Raw genomic sequence first — 19540 nt, forward strand, 5'->3', positions numbered from 1 at the left:
ATAACTTTTAGTTCGCTAATGTAGCTAGCTATTTTCTTTAGAAATGATTTGATGCGGTCATGACAGGCACTACCAGATAGTATGATAGGTAAGCTGTAATAACATTAACACGTTTGTCTAACTAGTGCGAGTCGGTTTGGCTAATTTCTCTCTCTTTCCCTCCACATAGACGGTGTGGCCTCTCTGGCCTTATGTTGAGACATGCAGAGCGCAGTGCACCGTCTCTCTAGCGAGTTGCACCACCAAGTCTCCCATTACATTTTTTTTTTAAATAGGGTTTTCTTTAAAACACAGTATTTAGACTATACGGATTACCCCCCCAACAAAATATTATGATATTATTTGAATACTCAAATAATTTCAAATGCCCATCCATTGCTGTCTCCCCCCAAACAATTACATATTACAACTACACTATTGCACAGTCCCCCCATATAATTACATATTACAACTACACTATAGCACAGTCCCCCCCCAAAACAATGACATATTCCAACTACACTATTGCATAATCCCCCCAAACAATTACATATTGCAACTACACTATTGCACAGTCCCCCCAAACAATTACATATTACAACTACACTATTGCACAGTCCCCCAAACTATTACATATTACAACTACACTATTGCACAGTCCCCCCCAAAACAATTACATATTACAACTACACTATTTCATAGTCCCCCCCCATAGAATTAAATATTAGAACTGGTGGACTCTTTCCCTGTTCTCTTCTCTCCTAGGGGGGTAGTGTACTATATAGGGCATAGGGTGCCATTTGGGACGTAGTAGCCTTGGTCCGTCAATTCATTCTCTCTTAACCATTCCGTCTCCATATCAAAACAGATAGAGACAAGGGGTAAACACTGTGTGTGTGTGTGTGTCAACACCAAAGTGATCAATCTCAGACTGTGAGTGATTCACAGCAATTCAATTAAAAGGGTGTAAACTCTTGAGACTTTGTGTCTGGAACGCAGAAACCGAAGAGAACGCAAAACGACTGCCATATCCGTGGTATTTCCACGTCTCTCTCCATTCCTCCTCAGTAACTGGTGAATGAAGGGTTTCTACTACCAGGTATTTCCCACGTCTCTCTCCATTCCTCCTCAGTAACTGGTGAATGAAGGGTTTCTACTGCCAGGTATTTCCCACGTCTCTCTCCATTCCTCCTCAGTAACTGGACATAAAGTCTAGTCAACTTTGTTCTAAGGGCAGAACAAATCCGATTGGTTTCTGAAAGGCCAATGGAGCGGAGTTTAACAGATGCACAACTTTTGAAAACGTGGTGGAGGTTTGAACTGAGAATCTTGTTAATAAAACTTTGAGTTAGAAGTTGTGACATTTTAAAATCGTTATTGTGTTACAGTAGTCAGACAAATGTGACAATGTCTCTAAGATACAACTGGCCTCCTGATTTGAAGCAGTGTCAAATGTAGCAAGCTAGCAGCTACATGCTAAGCTAATCAGAGCAAGCTAGCTAGCTAAGCATTTAGCTAGCAACCTCTTAGATACTCATGTTGAATTAATATATATATATATATATATATATATAGTTAGGTAGCAAGCTAGCAGCAACATGCTAAGCTAATCAGAGCTAGCTAAGCATTTAGCTAGCTACCTCTAAGCTACTCATGTTGAATTAATGTATATATATATATATATATATATATACTGCTCAAAAAAATAAAGGGAACACTTAAACAACACAATGTAACTCCAAGTCAATCACACTTCTGTGAAATCAAACTGTCCACTTAGGAAGCAACACTGATTGACAATACATTTTGCATGCTGTTGTGCAAATGGAATAGACAACAGGTGGAAATTATAGGCAATTAGCAAGACACCCCCAATAAAGGAGTGGTTCTGCAGGTGGGGACCACAGACCACTTCTCAGTTCCTATGCTTCCTGGCTGATGTTTTGGTCACTTTTGAATGCTGGTGGTGCTTTCACTCTAGTGGTAGCATGAGACGGAGTCTACAACCCACACAAGTGGCTCAGGTAGTGCAGCTCATCCAGGATGGCACATTAATACGAGCTGTGGCAAGAAGGTTTGCTGTGTCTGTCAGCGTAGTGTCCAGAGCATGGAGGCGCTACCAGGAGACAGGCCAGTACATCAGGAGACGTGGAGGAGGCCGTAGGAGGGCAACAACCCAGCAGCAGGACCGCTACCTCCGCCTTTGTGCAAGGAGGAGCAGGAGAAGCACTGCCAGAGCCCTGCAAAATGACCTCCAGCAGGACACAAATGTGCATGTGTCTGCTCAAACAGTCAGAAACAGACTCCATGAGGGTGGTATGAGGGCCCGACGTCCACAGGTGGGGGTTGTGCTTACAGCCCAACACCGTGCAGGACGTTTGGCATTTGCCAGAGAACACCAAGATTGGCAAATTCGCCACTGGCGCCCTGTGCTCTTCACAGATGAAAGCAGGTTCACACTGAGCACATGACAGACGTGACAGAGTCTGGAGATGCCGTGGAGAACGTTCTGCTGCCTGCAACATCCTCCAGCATGACCGGTTTGGTGGTGGGTCAGTCATGGTGTGGGGTGGCATTTCTTTGGGGGGCCGCACAGCCCTCCATGTGCTCGCCAGAGGTAGCCTGACTGCCATTAGGTACCGAGATGAGATCCTCAGACCCCTTGTGAGACCATATGCTGGTGCGGTTGGCCCTGGGTTCCTCCTAATGCAAGACAATGCTAGACCTCATGTGGCTGGAGTGTGTCAGCAGTTCCTACAAGAGGAAGGCATTGATGCTATGGACTGGCCCGCCCGTTCCCCAGACCTGAATCCAATTGAGCACATCTGAGACATCATGTCTCGCTCCATCCACCAACGCCACGTTGCACCACAGACTGTCCAGGAGTTGGCGGATGCTTTAGTCCAGGTCTGGGAGGAGATCCCCCCAGGAGACCATCCGCCACCTCATCAGGAGCATGCCCAGGCATTGTAGGGAGGTCATACAGGCACGTGGAGGCCACACACACTACTGAGCCTAATTTTGACTTGTTTTAAGGACATTACATCAAAGTTGGATCAGCCTGTAGTGTGGTTTTCCACTTTCATTTTGAGTGTGACTCCAAATCCAGACCTCCATGGGTTGATAAATTGGATTTCCATTGATTATTTTTGTGTGATTTTGTTGTCAGCACATTCAACTATGTAAAGAAAAAAGTATTTAATAAGATTATTTCTTTCATTCAGATCTAGGATGTGTTGTTTAAGTGTTCCCTTTATTTTTTTGAGCAGTGATATATATATATATATATATATATATATATATAGTTAGCTAGCTAGCTAGCTAGCTACATGTTAAGTATACAAGTAAGTCAGCTATCATTTTATTTATTGGAATGCTATAGTTGAATAAGCCATATGTACTAAAAAGAACAGGGACAGACAGTTAGGCTGCAGCAACGTAAAATGTTAAGCAAAACAGAGCTAGTTGGCTAGCAGATAGCTATCTCATACTACTGTTGAGTCATGTAATAGAACTAGCTAGCTAGGTCTCAAATACAGTGCCTTTGGAAAGTATTCAGACCCCTTGACTTTTTCCCAAAAAATTTACGTTACAGCCTTATTCTAAAAATGGATTAAATAAATACAAATCATCAGCGATCTACACACAATACCCCATAATGACTACGTGAAAACAGGTTTTTAGAATTTATTGCAAATTTATTAAATCTAAAAAACAGTCTCTATGAGTAACCAGCCCAGTGGAGAGCAGTAACCAACCCAGCCCAGTGGAGAGCAGTAACCAACCAAGCCTAGTGGAGAGCAGTAACCAACCCAGTGGAGAGCAGTAACCAGCCCAGTGGAGAGCAGTAACCAACCCAGCCCAGTGGAGAGCAGTAACCAACCCAGCCTAGTGGAGAGCAGTAACCAACCGAGTGGAGAGCAGTAACCAGCCCAGCCCAGTGGAGAGCAGTAACCAGCCCAGTGGAGAGCTGTAACCAGCCAAGTGGAGAGCAGTAACCAGCCCAGTGGAGAGCTGTAACCAGCCAAGTGGAGAGCAGTAACCAGCCCAGTGGATAGCAGTAACCAGCCCAGCCAAGTGGAGAGCAGTAACCAGCCCAGTGGAGAGCAGTAACCAGCCCAGTGGAGAGCAGTAACCAACCCAGCCTAGTGGAGAGCAGTAACAAACCCAGCCCAGCGGAGAGCAGTAACCAACCCAGCCTAGTGGAGAGCAGTAACCAGCCCAGTGGAGAGCAGTAACCAGCCCAGTGGAGATCAGTAACCAGCCCAGCCCAGTGGAGAGCAGTAACCAACCCAGCCTAGTGGAGAGCAGTAACCAACCCAGCCCAGTGGAGATCAGTAACCAGCCCAGCCCAGTGGAGATCAGTAACCAGCCCAGCCTGGTGGAGAGCAGTAACCAGCCCAGCCCAGTGGAGAGCAGTAACCAACCCAGCCCAGTGGAGAGCAGTAACCAGCCCAGTGGAGAGCAGTAACCAGCCCAGTGGAGAGCAGTAACCATCCCAGTGGAGAGCAGTAACCAGCCCAGTGGAGAGCAGTAACCAACCCAGCCTAGTGGAAAGCAGTAACCGTCCCAGTGGAGAGCAGTAACCATCCCAGTGGAGAGCAGTAACCAGCCCAGTGGAGAGCAGTAACCAACCCAGGCTAGTGGAAAGCGGTAACCAACCAAGCCTAGTGGAGAGCAGTAACCAACCCAGTGGAGAGCAGTAACCAGCCCAGTGGAGAGCAGTAACCAACCCAGCCCAGTGGAGAGCAGTAACCAACCCAGCCTAGTGGAGAGCAGTAACCAACCGAGTGGAGAGCAGTAACCAGCCCAGTGGAGAGCTGTAACCAGCCAAGTGGAGAGCAGTAACCAGCCCAGTGGAGAGCAGTAACCAGCCCAGCCAAGTGGAGAGCAGTAACCAGCCCAGTGGAGAGCAGTAACCAGCCCAGCCCAGTGGAGAGCAGTAACCAACCAAGCCTAGTGGAGAGCAGTAACCAGCCCAGCCCAGTGGAGAGCAGTAACCAGCCCAGTGGAGAGCTGTAACCAGCCAAGTGGAGAGCAGTAACCAGCCCAGTGGAGAGCAGTAACCAGCCCAGCCAAGTGGAGAGCAGTAACCAGCCCAGTGGAGAGCAGTAACCAGCCCAGTGGAGAGCAGTAACCAACCCAGCCTAGTGGAGAGCAGTAACAAACCCAGCCCAGCGGAGAGCAGTAACCAACCCAGCCTAGTGGAGAGCAGTAACCAGCCCAGTGGAGAGCAGTAACCAGCCCAGCCCAGTGGAGATCAGTAACCAGCCCAGCCCAGTGGAGAGCAGTAACCAACCCAGCCTAGTGGAGAGCAGTAACCAACCCAGCCCAGTGGAGATCAGTAACCAGCCCAGCCTGGTGGAGAGCAGTAACCAGCCCAGCCCAGTGGAGAGCAGTAACCAACCCAGCCCAGTGGAGAGCAGTAACCAGCCCAGTGGAGAGCAGTAACCAGCCCAGTGGAGAGCAGTAACCATCCCAGTGGAGAGCAGTAACCATCCCAGTGGAGAGCAGTAACCAGCCCAGTGGAGAGCAGTAACCAACCCAGCCTAGTGGAAAGCAGTAACCGTCCCAGTGGAGAGCAGTAACCATCCCAGTGGAGAGCAGTAACCAGCCCAGTGGAGAGCAGTAACCAACCCAGGCTAGTGGAAAGCGGTAACCATCCCAGCCCAGTGGAGAGCGGTAACCATCCCAGCCCAGTGGAGAGCAGTAACCAGCCCAGTGGAGTGCAGTAACCAGCCCAGTGGAGAGCAGTAACCAGCCCAGCCCAGTGGAGAGCAGTAACCAACCCAGCCTAGTGGAGATCAGTAACAAACCCAGCCCAGCGGAGAGCAGTAACCAACCCAGCCTAGTGGAGAGCAGTAACCAGCCCAGTGGAGAGCAGTAACCAGCCCAGCCCAGTGGAGATCAGTAACCAGCCCAGCCCAGTGGAGAGCAGTAACCAACCCAGCCTAGTGGAGAGCAGTAACCAACCCAGCCCAGTGGAGATCAGTAACCAGCCCAGCCTGGTGGAGAGCAGTAACCAGCCCAGCCCAGTGGAGAGCAGTAACCAACCCAGCCCAGTGGAGAGCAGTAACCAGCCCAGTGGAGAGCAGTAACCAGCCCAGTGGAGAGCAGTAACCATCCCAGTGGAGAGCAGTAACCATCCCAGTGGAGAGCAGTAACCAGCCTAGTGGAGAGCAGTAACCAACCCAGCCTAGTGGAAAGCAGTAACCGTCCCAGTGGAGAGCAGTAACCATCCCAGTGGAGAGCAGTAACCAGCCCAGTGGAGAGCAGTAACCAACCCAGGCTAGTGGAAAGCGGTAACCATCCCAGCCCAGTGGAGAGCAGTAACCAACCCAGCCTAGTGGAGAGCAGTAACCAGCCCAGTGGAGTGCAGTAACCAGCCCAGTGGAGAGCAGTAACCAGCCCAGCCCAGTGGAGAGCAGTAACCAGCCCAGCCCAGTGGAGAGCAGTAACCAGCCCAGCCAAGTGGAGAGCGGTAACCAGCCCAGTCCAGTGGAGAGCGGTAACCAACCCAGCCCAGTGGAGAGCAGTAACCAGCCCAGCCCAGTGGAGAGCAGTAACCAGCCCGGCCCAGTGGAGAGCGGTAACCAGCCCGGCCCAGTGGAGAGCGGTAACCAGCCCGGCCCAGTGGAGAGCGGTAACCAGCCCGGCCCAGTGGAGAGCTGTAACCAGCCCGGCCCAGTGGAGAGCGGTAACCAGCCCGGCCCAGTGGAGAGCGGTAACCAGCCCGGCCCAGTGGAGAGCGGTAACCAGCCCGGCCCAGTGGAGAGCGGAAAGCATCCCGGCCCAGTGGAGAGCAGTAACCAGCCCAGTGGAGAGCAGTAACCAGCCCAGTGGAGAGCAGTAACCAGCCCAGTGGAGAGCAGTAACCAGCCCAGTGGAGAGCAGTAACCAGCCCAGTGGAGAGCGGTAACCAGCCCAGCCCAGTGGAGAGCGGTAACCAGCCCAGCCCAGTGGAGAGCGGTAACCAACCCAGCCCAGTGGAGAGTAGTAACCAGCCCAGCCCAGTGGAGAGCGGTAACCAGCCCAGCGGAGAGCAGTAACCAGCCCAGCGGAGAGCGGTAACCAGCCCAGTGGAGAGCAGTAACCAGCCCAGTGGAGAGCAGTAATCATCCTGGCCCAGTGGAGAGCAGTAACCAGCCCAGCCCAGTGGAGAGCAGCCAACCAGCTCAGCCCAGTGGAGAGCAGCCAACCAGCTCAGTGGAGAGCAGCCAACCAGCCCAGTGGAGAGCAATAACCAGCCCAGTGGAGAGCGGTAACCAGCCCAGTGGAGAGCAGTAACCAGCCCGGCCCAGTGGAGAGCAGTAACCATCCCAGCCCAGTGGAGAGCGGTAACCAGCCCAGTGGAGAGCAGTAACCAGTCCGGCCCAGTGGAGAGCAGTAACCATCCCAGCCCAGTGGAGAGCAGTAACCAGCCCAGTGGAGAGCGGTAACCAGCCCGGCCCAGTGGACAGCGGTAACCAGCCCAGTGGAGAGCAGTAACCAGCCCGGCCCAGTGGAGAGCAGTAACCATCCCAGCCCAGTGGAGAGCGGTAACCAGCCCAGTGGAGAGCAGTAACCTGCCCGGCCCAGTGGAGAGCGGTAACCAGCCCTGCCCAGTGGAGAGCGGTAACCAGCCCAGTGGAGAGCAGTAACCAGCCCAGCCCAGTGGAGAGCAGTAACCAGCCCAGTCCAGTGGAGAGCAGTAACCAGCCCAGTCCAGTGGAGGGCAGTAACCAGCCCAGTGGAGAGCAGTAACCAGCCCAGTGGAGAGCAGTAACCAGCCCAACCCAGTGGAGAGCAGTAACCAGCCCAGTGGAGAGCAGTAACCAGCCCAGTGGAGAGCAGTAACCAGCCCAGCCCAGTGGAGAGCGGTAACCAACCCAGCCCAGTGGAGAGCAGTAACCAGCCCAGCCCAGTGGAGAGCGGTAACCAACATAACCCAGTGGAGAGCAGTAACCAGCCCAGCCCAGTGGAGAGCGGTAACCAGCCCAGTGGAGAGCGGTAACCAGCCCAGCCCAGTGGAGAGTGGTAACCATCCCGGCCCAGTGGAGAGCGGCCAACCTGATTGTGCTTTCTGAGGCTCCGTCCCAAATAGCAGCCTCTCCTAGCGGCATCGTCAACAGTAGTGCCTCTATATAGGGAATAGGGCCCTGGTCAACAGTAGTGCACTAAATAGGGAATAGGGCCATGGTCAACAGTAGTGCACTATATATAGGGAATAGGGCCCTGGTCAACAGTAGTGCACTAAATAGGGAATAGGGCCATGGTCAACAGGAGTGCACTATATATAGGGAATAGGGCCCTGGTCAACAGTAGTGCACTAAATAGGGAATAGGGCCATGGTCAACAGTAGTGCACTATATATAGGGAATAGGGCCCTGGTCAACAGTAGTGCACTATATATAGGGAATAGGGCCCTGGTCAACAGTAGTGCCTCTATATATGGAATAGGGTGCCATTTGGGACGCAAGCAGAGAGACCACATCTGTTGTGGTATTGATCGAACAACGGTCAATGAGAGACGAGGGATAATTTCACATTTTTACCTCACAGGTGTTTTGTTAAGCCAGTGAGAGATAAAACTTGAAGTGTTAATTTCCTTTAAAAGGCAAAAAGCACACTGATGGGGAGAGAGAGAGAGAGAGAGAGACAGAGAGAGAGAGACGATGTTTTGATGTTTTTGTTTGTAAATGCTAGCGTGTAATGTGGATTTATGTGGTTTTGTTTTATAATTACACACGTTCTCACACGTTCAGCCCAGACAGTCTTATATTACGCTGCAACGCCGACCACTTACAGAATCAGGAAAACAGCTTTTTTTTTTATATGCAGCAAATTTCATCCTTTTCTCTTTCTGTTTTAACGAACGCTCAAATCATTTCACTATCGCTCTCCCCTCATCCCCTCTCCATGTACCCCTGAGGAATAAAAACCTGATAAATCAGCCTGATTATTCCACCATGTTGTAGAGTGAAAAGTCTTAGGGTTTGCATCCCAAATGGCACCCTATTCCCTATATAGTGTACGGGCCCCGGTCACAAGTAGTGCACTATATAGGGAACGGGGATGACATTTGGGACGTACGCCTTAATACTGCACCCACCCACCCATTCTGCTTTCCTCTGCCCACACAGAACCAGGAATTAATATCTGATAGAATGTTTTCAGGGGGAGGATTTTCCTCAAGTGAGCTTGACTTTTTAAAACAGCTGAGTTGAGAGGAGAAGGACCTTACCTTGTGTAGTGGTGCATGACGCTAGGCATTAGCAAGATGATTCCCATTGGGGATGAGCACAACCAACCAAGGAGCCTTTAGCTATACATGCCTAAAGGCCTGCTCAGTTAGCGGCGGGTCATAGAGTGTATGTTATTAATACTTGGCTGGATTCATCACACCTGATTTGTTTGTAGGGTCTACCAGTATTTTGGTGTCTGTCTTGGAGTTGTTTCATTGAGTTCCATTCAGGAGGAGGATTTAGTTCCAGAATGAGTTGTAGAATGAGTTCCAGAATGAGTTGTAGAATAAGTTCCAGAATGAGTTGTAGAATGAGTTCCAGAATGAGTTGTAGAATGAGTTCCAGAATGTGTTGTAGAATGAGTTGTAGAATGAGTTGTAGAATGAGTTCCAGAATGAGTGCCAGAATGAGTTGTAGAATGAGTTCCAGAATGAGTTCCAGAATGAGTTCCAGAATGAGTTGTAGAATGAGTTGTAGAATGAGTTCCAGAATGAGTTCCAGAATGAGTTGTAGAATGAGTTCCAGAATTAGTTGTAGAATGAGTTCGAGAATGAGTTCCAGAATGAGTTGTAGAATGAGTTCCAGAATGAGTTCCAGAATGAGTTGTAGAATGAGTTGTAGAATGAGTTGTAGAATGAGTTCCAGAATGAGAATGATTTGTAGAATTAGTTATAGAATGAGTTCCAGAATGAGTTCCAGAATGAGTTGTAGAATTAGTTGTAGAACGAAATTTAGAATGAGGTGCTTTCAGCCAAGTCGTTTTCCGCTGCCTCATCTCAGACGTGTGGAAGGCAGGTGGGAATCTTAACGTCTCTGTGTGATGGCCTCTGGTGGGGAGTGGACAGACTCTGCAATGAGGATATACAGGGTCCATTAGATCTTCAACTGGGGGATGGGGAAAGGGAGGGAAGGGAAGGGAGGAGAGGGGGAGGGAAGGGAAAGGAGGGGGGAGAAGGGAAGGGAAAGGAGGGGGGAGAAGGGAAGGGAGGGAAGGGAAGGGGGTGGGAGAAGCGAAAGGAGGGGGGAGAAGGGAAAGGAGGGGGAGGAGAGGGGAAGGAATTGGGTAAGAGGGGTAAGGGAAGGAAGGGAGGGGGTAGGGAAGGGTGGGGAGAAGAAAGTTGGAATGGAAGGGAGGGGAGGGGAGGGAGGGGAAGGGATGGAAGTGGGGAAGGGAAGGAAGGGAGGGGGAAGGAATTGGGGGGGAAGGGAAGTGAGGAAAGGGGGAAGTGAAGGAAGGGGGGAAAGTGAAGGAAGAGGGGAAGTGAGGGAAGTGGGGAAGTGAAGGAAGGGGGGAAGTGAAGGAAGGGGGAAGTGATGGAAGGGGGGAAAGTGAGGGAAGGGGGAAGTGAGGAAAGGGGGGGGGAAGTGAGGGAAGGGGGAAGTGAAGGAAGGGGGGAAGTGACAGACATACCACTATGTATCTTGTTATCTTCAGTAATACAGTTTGGCCCCACTATTATTTACAGCTTCTGAGAGTATTCAGTGATTGTGCTGTCTTCACTCTATTCTCCCTGCTGGGGAAGGAAGGCAGGTGGAGGGAGGCCATCTGCAATGCTTATTGACATCTCCTGATAAAACGTCAGGGGAAAGAAGGAGGGAGAGAGAGAGAGAGATCAGGAAGAGGAGGGATGGAGGTACAGAGGGATGGAGTTACAAAGGGAAGGAGGTACAGAGGGAAGGAGGTACAGAGGGAAGGAGGGGAAGGAGGTACAGAGGGAAGGAGGTACAGAGGGAAGGAGGTACAGAGGGAAGGAGGTACAGAGGGAAGGAGGTACAGAGGGAAGAAGGTGTCATGACGTTGGCCTCTTTTGGTACAGGGAGGACAGTTGACCCCCTCCCCTTTGTACCATCCCCCAACCTACCTTCCCCCCAACCCAGGCCCTGTGTGAAAGGGTTGTAAAAACTCTAAGAGGAGCGTCTCCTACCACATGTTTCATAGAGAGACAAAGGAAATTCTTCCAACTCATAGAATTGGAGAACCGAGCGACAGGTGTGTTCTGGAGAAGGTATGGAAGATTGGTGAAGAATCCAGCTACGAACTGGTCCGCTTGGTACAATTTTGTGATACTCAGAAGAGACAATATAGCCATATTACCATAAAACGGTTTATATAATAGACTCAGCCTTGAGACTTGCATACACATGGTTGTATAGAATGTATTAACCTCTATGGGCTAGGTGGGACGCTAGCGTGCCACCCGTGGTGCACTCCATCAACAGCAGGTGCATTTCAAGAGCGGCAAATTTGAATCCAAATAAATGTCAAAATTCAAATTTTTCAAAAATACAACTATTTTACACGATTTGAAAGATAAACATCTCCTTAATCTAACCACGTTTTACGATTTCAAAAAGGTTTTACGGCGAAAGCATAAATTTAGAGTATGTTAGGACAGTACATTTACAAGAGTTGTGTGTAATGTTTTGTCAAGTCAAAGACAGTGTCACCAAAACCATAAAACCAGCTAAAATGATGCACTAACCTTTTACAATCTCCATCAGATGACACTCCTAGGACATTATGTTAGACAATGCATGCATTTTTAGTTCTATCAAGTTCATATTTATATCCAAAAACAGCGTTTTACTATGGCATTGATGTTGAGGAAATCGTTTCCCTCCAATAACCGGCAGTCAAGTCAGCGTCAGAAATTAAATAATTAAAATTAGAAAACATTGGTAAAATATTATATTGTCATTTAAAGAATTATAGATTTACATCTCTTGAACGCAATCAACTTGCCAGATTTAAAAATAACCTTACTGGGAAATCACACTTTGCAATAATCTGAGCACTGCGCCCAGAAAAATACGCGTTGCGATACAGACTAGACGTCATGTTGGGGAGATCTAAAATCGAAAATACTATGTAAATAATCCATTTGATTCTCTTCATCAGATGTCACTTCCAGGTATCACAGGTCCATAACGAATGTAGTTTTGTTCAAAAAAGCTCATCATTTATGTCCAAAAATCTCCGTCTTGTTAGCATATGATCTAAGCCAGCCGGACTTCTCGTCATGAACGAGGGGAAAAAATATATTTACGTTCGTTCAAACATGTCAAACGTTGTATAGCATAAATCATTAGGGCCTTTTTTAACCAGAACATGAATAATATTCAAGGTGGACGAATGCATACTCTTTTATAACGTATTGGAACGAGGGTACCCAACATGAACTCGCGCGCCAGGTGTCTAATGGGACATCATCGTTCCATGGCTCTTGTTCGGTCAGATCTCCCTCCAGAAGACTCAAAACACTTTGTAAAGGCTGGTGACATCTAGTGGAAGCAATAGGAAGTGCCAAAATATTCCTCAGCCCCTGTGTTTTTCAATGGGATAGGTTTAAAGTCAATACAACACATCAGGTATCCACTTCCTGTCAGAAAATGTCTCAGGGTTTTGCCTGCCAAATGAGTTCTGTTATACTCACAGACACCATTCAAACAGTTTTAGAAACTTTAGAGTGTTTTCTATCCATATATAATAAGTATATGCATATTCTAGTTACTGGGTAGGATTAGTAACCAGATTAAATCGGGTACATTTTTTTTATCCAGACGTGCAAATGCTGCCCCCTAGCCCTAACAGGTTAATAAGGATAAAGCTTTTGTAATACATTGAGATGCTATGTACTGATGTTAATGTGATAGAATTGTATTTCTGTACCAAGTCTAACTCAGTCATAGGCACGCCCCCAGGGACACATACAGGACCAGGCGTCATTTGACAAGACTGTTCTATGGTCACTATAAAATTATATTCCAATTCCTCTACTGAAAGTGAACTACACCACGTGGTTAACTTTTAGACTATCGAGACCGACAGAATAAGAACAAGTCTTTGATATTAATTATTAGTCTGCAGCTAAGTAAATTATATCATCGAACGCGAAGACCAACGAAACATCCATTCTATAACGACATTAATGAATGTCGCTTTGAAAGATCCATTCTAACCGAGAGAGAGAGAGAGAACTCTCCATCAGAACGACGCTCGAACAAGGATCCCGACGACACATGAGCGTAAATATATATTGATTGCAATTGTTCCCGAATGAGCGAGCCTTCAATTGTCAATTGTTAATATTAATGAACTCTGTGTACCTTCTCAGCTGACCGTTTATGACCCATTGTCTAACAGACCAGCCATGCCTGTTAGCCATTAGGGCACATTACTATACGAATCCTTTGTGACGATAATTACTGTTTGTATGTTTTCTGTTAATTACTTAGTGTAGTAAATAAATGATTTTAAGACAATTGATGTATGGATGATTTTAGTAAAGACTGGGTTCGTGCAGATACAACAATTTACGATGTTTGGAATGAGACTGAACGCGAGGTAAAATACACCATTTAAACCAGAAGATAATCGGCCTATATTATAATATAGGAAAATTATAACTTTGTAATCTGAATATTTTCCTTGGTGCCCCGATCTCCTAGTTAATTACAATTAAACGATTAATCAGTTTAATCGCGTGATAATAATTATAGGGAGTTAATTGATAAACATGTCTTCAGTTTAATGGTACCCCAAAGACACGACAAAGGTACAGAGGGAAGGAGGTACAGAGGGAAGGAGGTACAGAGGGATGGAGGTACAGAGGGATGGAGTTGTAGTACTAATATGTGTAGTACTAATATGTGTAGTACTAATAGTTGTAGTTCGAATAGTTGTACTATGAATAGTTGAAGTACTACTAGTTGTAGTACTAATAGGTGTAGTATGAATAGTTATAGTACTAATGGTTGTAGTACTAGTAGTTGTAGTATGAATAGGTGTAGTACTAATAGTTGTAGTACTAATAGTTGTAGTACTAATAGTTGTAGTATGAATAGTCAAAGTACTAATAGGTGTAGTACTAATAGTTGTAGTACTAATAGTTGTAGTATGAATAGTTGTAGTACTAATAGTTGTAGTACTAATAATTGTAGTACTAATAGTTTTAGTATGAATAGTTGAAGTACTAATTGTTGTAGTACGAATAGTTGTAGTACTAATAGTTGTAGTACTAATAGTTGTAGTACGAATAGTTGTAGTACTAATGGTTGTAGTATGAATAGTTGTAGTACTAATAGTTGTAGTACTAATAGATGTAGTATAAATAGCTGTAGTATAAATAGCTGTAGTACTAATAGGTGTAGTACTAATAGGTGTAGTATTAATAGGTGTAGTACTAATAGTTGTAGTACTAATAGTTGTAGTATGAATAGTTGTAGTAATAATATCTGTAGTACTAATAGCTGTAGTATTAATAGTTGTAGTACTAATAGTTGTAGTACTAATAGTTGTAGTACTAATAGTTGTAGTACTAATAGTTGGGGAAGAGAAATAAAATGATACATGGTTTGTAATTCTCTGTGTATTTGATTTGTTTTTTAATTCTTTGTGGATCTGTGTAATCTGAGGGAAATATTTGTCTCTAATATGGTCATACATTTGGCAGGAGGTTAGGAAGTGCAGCTCAGTTTCCACCTCATTTTGTGGGCAGTGTTGCACATAGCCTGTCTTCTCTTGAGAGCCAGGTCTGCCTACGGCGGCCTTTCTCAATAGCAAGGCTATGATCACTGAGTCTGTACATAGTCAAAGCATTTCCTTAAATTTGGGTTAGTCACAGTGGTCAGGTATTCTGCCACGGTGTACTCTCTGTTTAGGGCCAAATATCATTCCAGTTTGCTCAGTTTTTTGTTGTTAATTCATTCCAATTTCTCGAGGAATTATCTTTTTGTTTTCTCATAATGTGGTTGGGTCTAATTGGTTGTGTCTATTTGTGTTGCTGTCCTGGGGCTCTGTGGGGTCTGTTTGTGTTTGTGAACAGAGCCCCAGGACCAGCTGGCTGAGGAAACTCTTCTCCAGGTTCATCTCTCTGTAGGTGATGGCTTTGTGGTGGAATGTGTGGGCATCTCTTCTTTAGGTGGTTGTAGAATTGAACAGCTCTCTTCTGGATTTTGTTAAGTAGTTGGTATAGTCCTAATTTTGCTCTGTATGCATTGTTTGGGGTTTTACGTTGTACACAAAAAGTTTTTTTGTACAATTCTGCATGCATTCTCAGTTGGTTGTTTGTCCCATTTTAGTCCCGTGTGGCTCAGTTGGTAGAGCATGGTGTTTGCAACGCCAGGGTTGTGGGTTCGATTCCCACGGGGGACCAGTACGGGGGAAAAAAATGTATGAAATGTATGCATTCACTACTGTAAGTCGCTCTGGATAAGAGCGTCTGCTAAATGACTAAAATGTAAAATGTAAATGTATTTTGTGAATTCTTGGTTCGTGTTTGGACCCCAGACCTCACAACCATCGAGTCTAATAGGTTCTATAACTGATTAAAGTATTTTTTTTATGTTCTTTATGTTGGATAAGAAGGCCCTTCTCGTCTTGTCTCTCAGATTGTTCACAGTCTTGTCGGGAGTTACCTATGGAAGTAACCTCTCTTTTCTCTCTTTCTCTCTCTCTCTCTCCAGCGTGTAGACCAGGGTCCTACAAGGCTTTGTCAGGGAATATCAAGTGTTCTGAGTGTCCTCTCCACAGTTCCAGCCATGACCAGGCTGCCACGATCTGCCACTGTGATAAAGGCTTCTACAGGGCAGCCAAGGACCCCTCCACCGTGGCATGCACACGTGAGTTAATGTATTTCTCTGGCGGGGGGGGGGGGGGGGTTGAGAGAGATGCTGGTTGAGAGAGACAGAGAGAGAAACAGAGACAGATAGAGAGAGAGACAGAGAGAGAGACAGAGAGAAAGAGAAAGAGAGAGAAACAGAGAGAGACAGAGAGAAAGAAACAGAGAGAGACAGAGAGAGACAGAGAGAGACAGATAGAAAGAGAGAGAAACAGAGAGAGAGAGACCTATTTTTCTGCAACAATGTCATATTTTCCCTGTGTTCGTGTGTAGGTGCGTGCGTGCATCATGCATGCTTAAGTGTGTGTGTGTGTCTGTGTCTGTGTGTGTGTGTGTGTGTGTCTGTGTCTGTGTCTGTGTGTGTGTGTGTGTTGGCAATCAACATTGGGGTAGTGATAATATCACACCTTATTATCCTCATCATTATTAATGTGGAAACCTGGAAACCTGCCATAAATAGAAAGTTAGTTTTCTGGCATCGTATCTCAGGCTCTGTGGCTGGAGCTACTGTAGACTCTAACCCACCTTCAGAACAGGGGAGGGAGGGAGAGGGGGAGGAAGAGGGGGAGGCGGAGGGAGGGAGGGAGGGAGGGAGGGAGGGAGGGAGGGAGAAGGGGAGGGATAGATGGATAGGGGGAGGGGAGCGAGGGGGACGGAGAGGGGGAGAGAGGGGGAGGGAGGAAGAGGGGGAGGGAGGATGGGAGGGAGGGAGGGATATGGGGAGGGAGGAAGAGGGGGAGGGAGAGGGGGAGGGAGGGAGAGAGGGAGATGGGGAGGGAGGGAGGGAGGGAGAAGGGGAGGGGGGGATATGGGGAGGGAGGGGAGGGGAGAGAGGGGGACAGAGAGGGGGAGAGAGGGGGAGGGATGGAGGAAAAGGAGGGAGGGAGGGATATGGGGAGGGAGGAAGAGGGGGAGGGAGGAAGAGGGGGAGGGAGGATGGGGAGGGAGGGATGGATAGGGGGAGGGAGGGGAGGGGAGAGAGGTGAAGGGGAGAGAGGGAGGAAGAGGGGGAGGGGGGATATGGGGAGGGAGGGATGGATAGGGGAGGGAGGGGAAGGGAGAGAGGGGGACGGAGAGGGGGAGACAGGGGGAGGGAGGGAGGAAGAGGGGGAGGGAGGGAGGGAGGGAGGGAGGGAGAGGGAGGGAGGGAGGGAGGGAGGGAAGAAGCGAGTGCTCTGTGGTGGGTTACCACGGTACTACATCCGTTTATGTCTGGTGGAGAATAATAATCATATTCATAATAATGAAACATTTTTTTTTAAGCTCTTTTCATGACACCCAAAATCACTTTACATACGAAAGAAAATCAGTAGGATAAAAATATATAAAATCACATTAAAATAAGTATATTAACATGATGACAGACTAACCAGGGAGAACACTAAACATGATGACAGACTAACCAGGGAGAACACTAAACATGATGACAGACTAACCAGGGAGAACACTAAACATGATGACAGACTAACCAGGGAGAACACTAAACATGATGACAGACTAACCAGGGAGAACACTAAACATGATGACAGACTAACCATAGAGAACACTCAACATGATGACAGACTAACCAGGGAGAACACTAAACATGATGACAGACTAACCATAGAGAACACTAAACATGATGACAGACTAACCATAGAGAACACTAAACATGATGACAGACTAACCATAGAGAACACTAAACATGATGACAGACTAACCATAGAGAACACTAAACATGATGACAGACTAACCAGGGAGAACACTAAACATGATGACACCAGAGTAGTTGGTGAGGTTTGAGGTAGTCCTGTAGTTGGTGAGGAAGGGGAGGTTTGAGGATAGTCCTGTAGTTGGTGAGGAAGGGGAGGTTTGAGGTAGTCCTGTAGTTGGTGAGGAAGGGGAGGTTTGAGGTAGTCCTGTAGTTGGTGAGGAAGGGGAGGTTTGAGGATAGTCCTGTAGTTGGTGAGGAAGGGGAGGTTTTAGGTAGTCCTGTAGTTGGTGAGGAAGGGGAGGTTTAGTCCTGTAGTTGGTGAGGAAGGGGAGGTTTGAGGTAGTCCTGTAGTTGGTGAGGAAGGGGAGGTTTGAGGATAGTCCTGTAGTTGGTGAGGAAGGGGAGGTTTGAGGTAGTCCTGTAGTTGGTGAGGAAGGGGAGGTTTGAGGTAGCCCTGTAGTTGGTGAGGAAGAGGAGGTTTGAGGTAGTCCTGTAGTTGGTGAGGAAGGAGAGGTTTGAGGTAGTCCTGTAGTTGGGGAGGTTTGAGGTAGTCCTGTAGTTGGTGAGGAAGGGGAGGTTTGAGGTAGCCCTGTAGTTGGTGAGGAAGAGGAGGTTTGAGGTAGTCCTGTAGTTGGTGAGGAAGGAGAGGTTTGAGGTAGTCCTGTAGTTGGGGAGGTTTGAGGTAGTCCTGTAGTTGGGGAGGTTTGAGGTAGTCCTGTAGTTGGTGAGGAAGAGGAGGTTTGAGGTAGTCCTGTAGTTGGTGAGGAAGTGGAGGTTTGAGGTAGTCCTGTAGTTGGTGAGGAAAAGGAGGTTTGAGGTAGTCCTGTAGTTGGTGAGGAAGAGGAGGTTTGAGGTAGTCCTGTTGTTGGTGAGGAAGAGGAGGTTTGAGGTAGTCCTGTAGTTGGTGAGGAAGAGGAGGTTTGAGGTAGTCCTGTTGTTGGTGAGGAAGAGGAGGTTTGATGTAGTCCTGTAGTCGGTGAGGATCTCAGGGTCCAGGCCCTGTTTCTTCAGTATGGGAGTTATAGCCGCCGTTTTCAATGGCAGATGTGAGTGATATATTTACTATATTGACCAGCAGGGGGCAGAGAACAGGGAGGCATGCTTTAACTAAGGCAGTGGGCATGGGGACAAGGGAGCAGGTTGTGGTTTGGGCTTTAGAAAATACTTCAGTGATGGTGGTCTCATTAACAAGGGAGAAGACATAAAGTCTATTCACAGATGGTGAGGCGTATCTCTGGTCTCTCCCTTCCTCCCTCCCTCCCTCCCTCCCTCCCTCTCTCCAGGCGCTCCATCGGCCCCCAGGAACTCAATCTCTCTCATTAACGAGATGGCTCTGTTCCTCACCTGGTCTCTCTCTCTCTCTCTCTCTCTCTCTCTCTCTCTCTCTAGGCGCTCCATCGGCCCCCAGGAACCTGATCTCTCACATTAACGAGACGGCTCTGTTCCTCACCTGGTCTCTCTCTCTCTCTCTCTCTCTCTCTCTCGCTCTCGCGCTCTCTCGCTCTCGCTCTCGCTCTCGCTCTCGCTCGCTCTCTCTCTCTCTCTCTCTCTCTCTCTCTCTCTCTCTAGGCGCTCCATCGGCCCCCCAGGAACCTGATCTCTCACATTAACGAGACGGCTCTGTTCCTCACCTGGTCTCTCTCTCTCTCTCTCTCTCTCTCTCTCTCTCTCTCTCGCTCTCACTCTCACTCTCGCTCTCTCTCTCTCGCTCTCGCTCTCGCTCTCGCTCTCGCTCTCTCGCTCTCGCTCTCGCTCGCTCTCTCTCTCTCTCTCTCTCTCTCTCTAGGCGCTCCATCGGCCCCCAGGAACCTGATCTCTCTCATTAACGAGACGGCTCTGTTCCTCACCTGGTCTCCACCTAGCGACAGCGGTGGCAGGATGGACCTCACTTATAACATCATGTGCCAGCGCTGTGGCGCCTCCGGTGGCGAGGAGGACTGTGAGCCGTGTGAGAGCGACCTGGGCTTCGTACCACGCCCCCTGGGCCTCACCGGGACCTCGGTGGCTATTCTGGACTTTGCCAC

At 47.9% G+C, this 19540-nt stretch overlaps 1 protein-coding gene across 1 annotated transcript in view; it reads left to right on the forward strand.

Annotated features, from left to right (window-relative positions):
• LOC106593237 (ephrin type-A receptor 6) overlaps positions 1 to 19540 on the forward strand; it is a gene marked incomplete at its 3' end in the record, with an annotated part of 68899 nt that overhangs the window by 31699 nt on the left and 17660 nt on the right. Inside the window, exons 6-7 of the mRNA XM_045711571.1 lie at positions 15669 to 15824; positions 19303 to 19540. The exon at positions 19303 to 19540 is cut by the window's right edge and continues 104 nt beyond it. Coding sequence (XP_045567527.1) covers positions 15669 to 15824; positions 19303 to 19540 — 394 coding nt within the window. The remainder of the gene's footprint in view (positions 1 to 15668; positions 15825 to 19302) is intronic.

Source organism: Salmo salar, unplaced genomic scaffold, assembly GCF_905237065.1.
Source record: "Salmo salar unplaced genomic scaffold, Ssal_v3.1, whole genome shotgun sequence".
Lineage (NCBI taxonomy): Eukaryota > Metazoa > Chordata > Actinopteri > Salmoniformes > Salmonidae > Salmo > Salmo salar.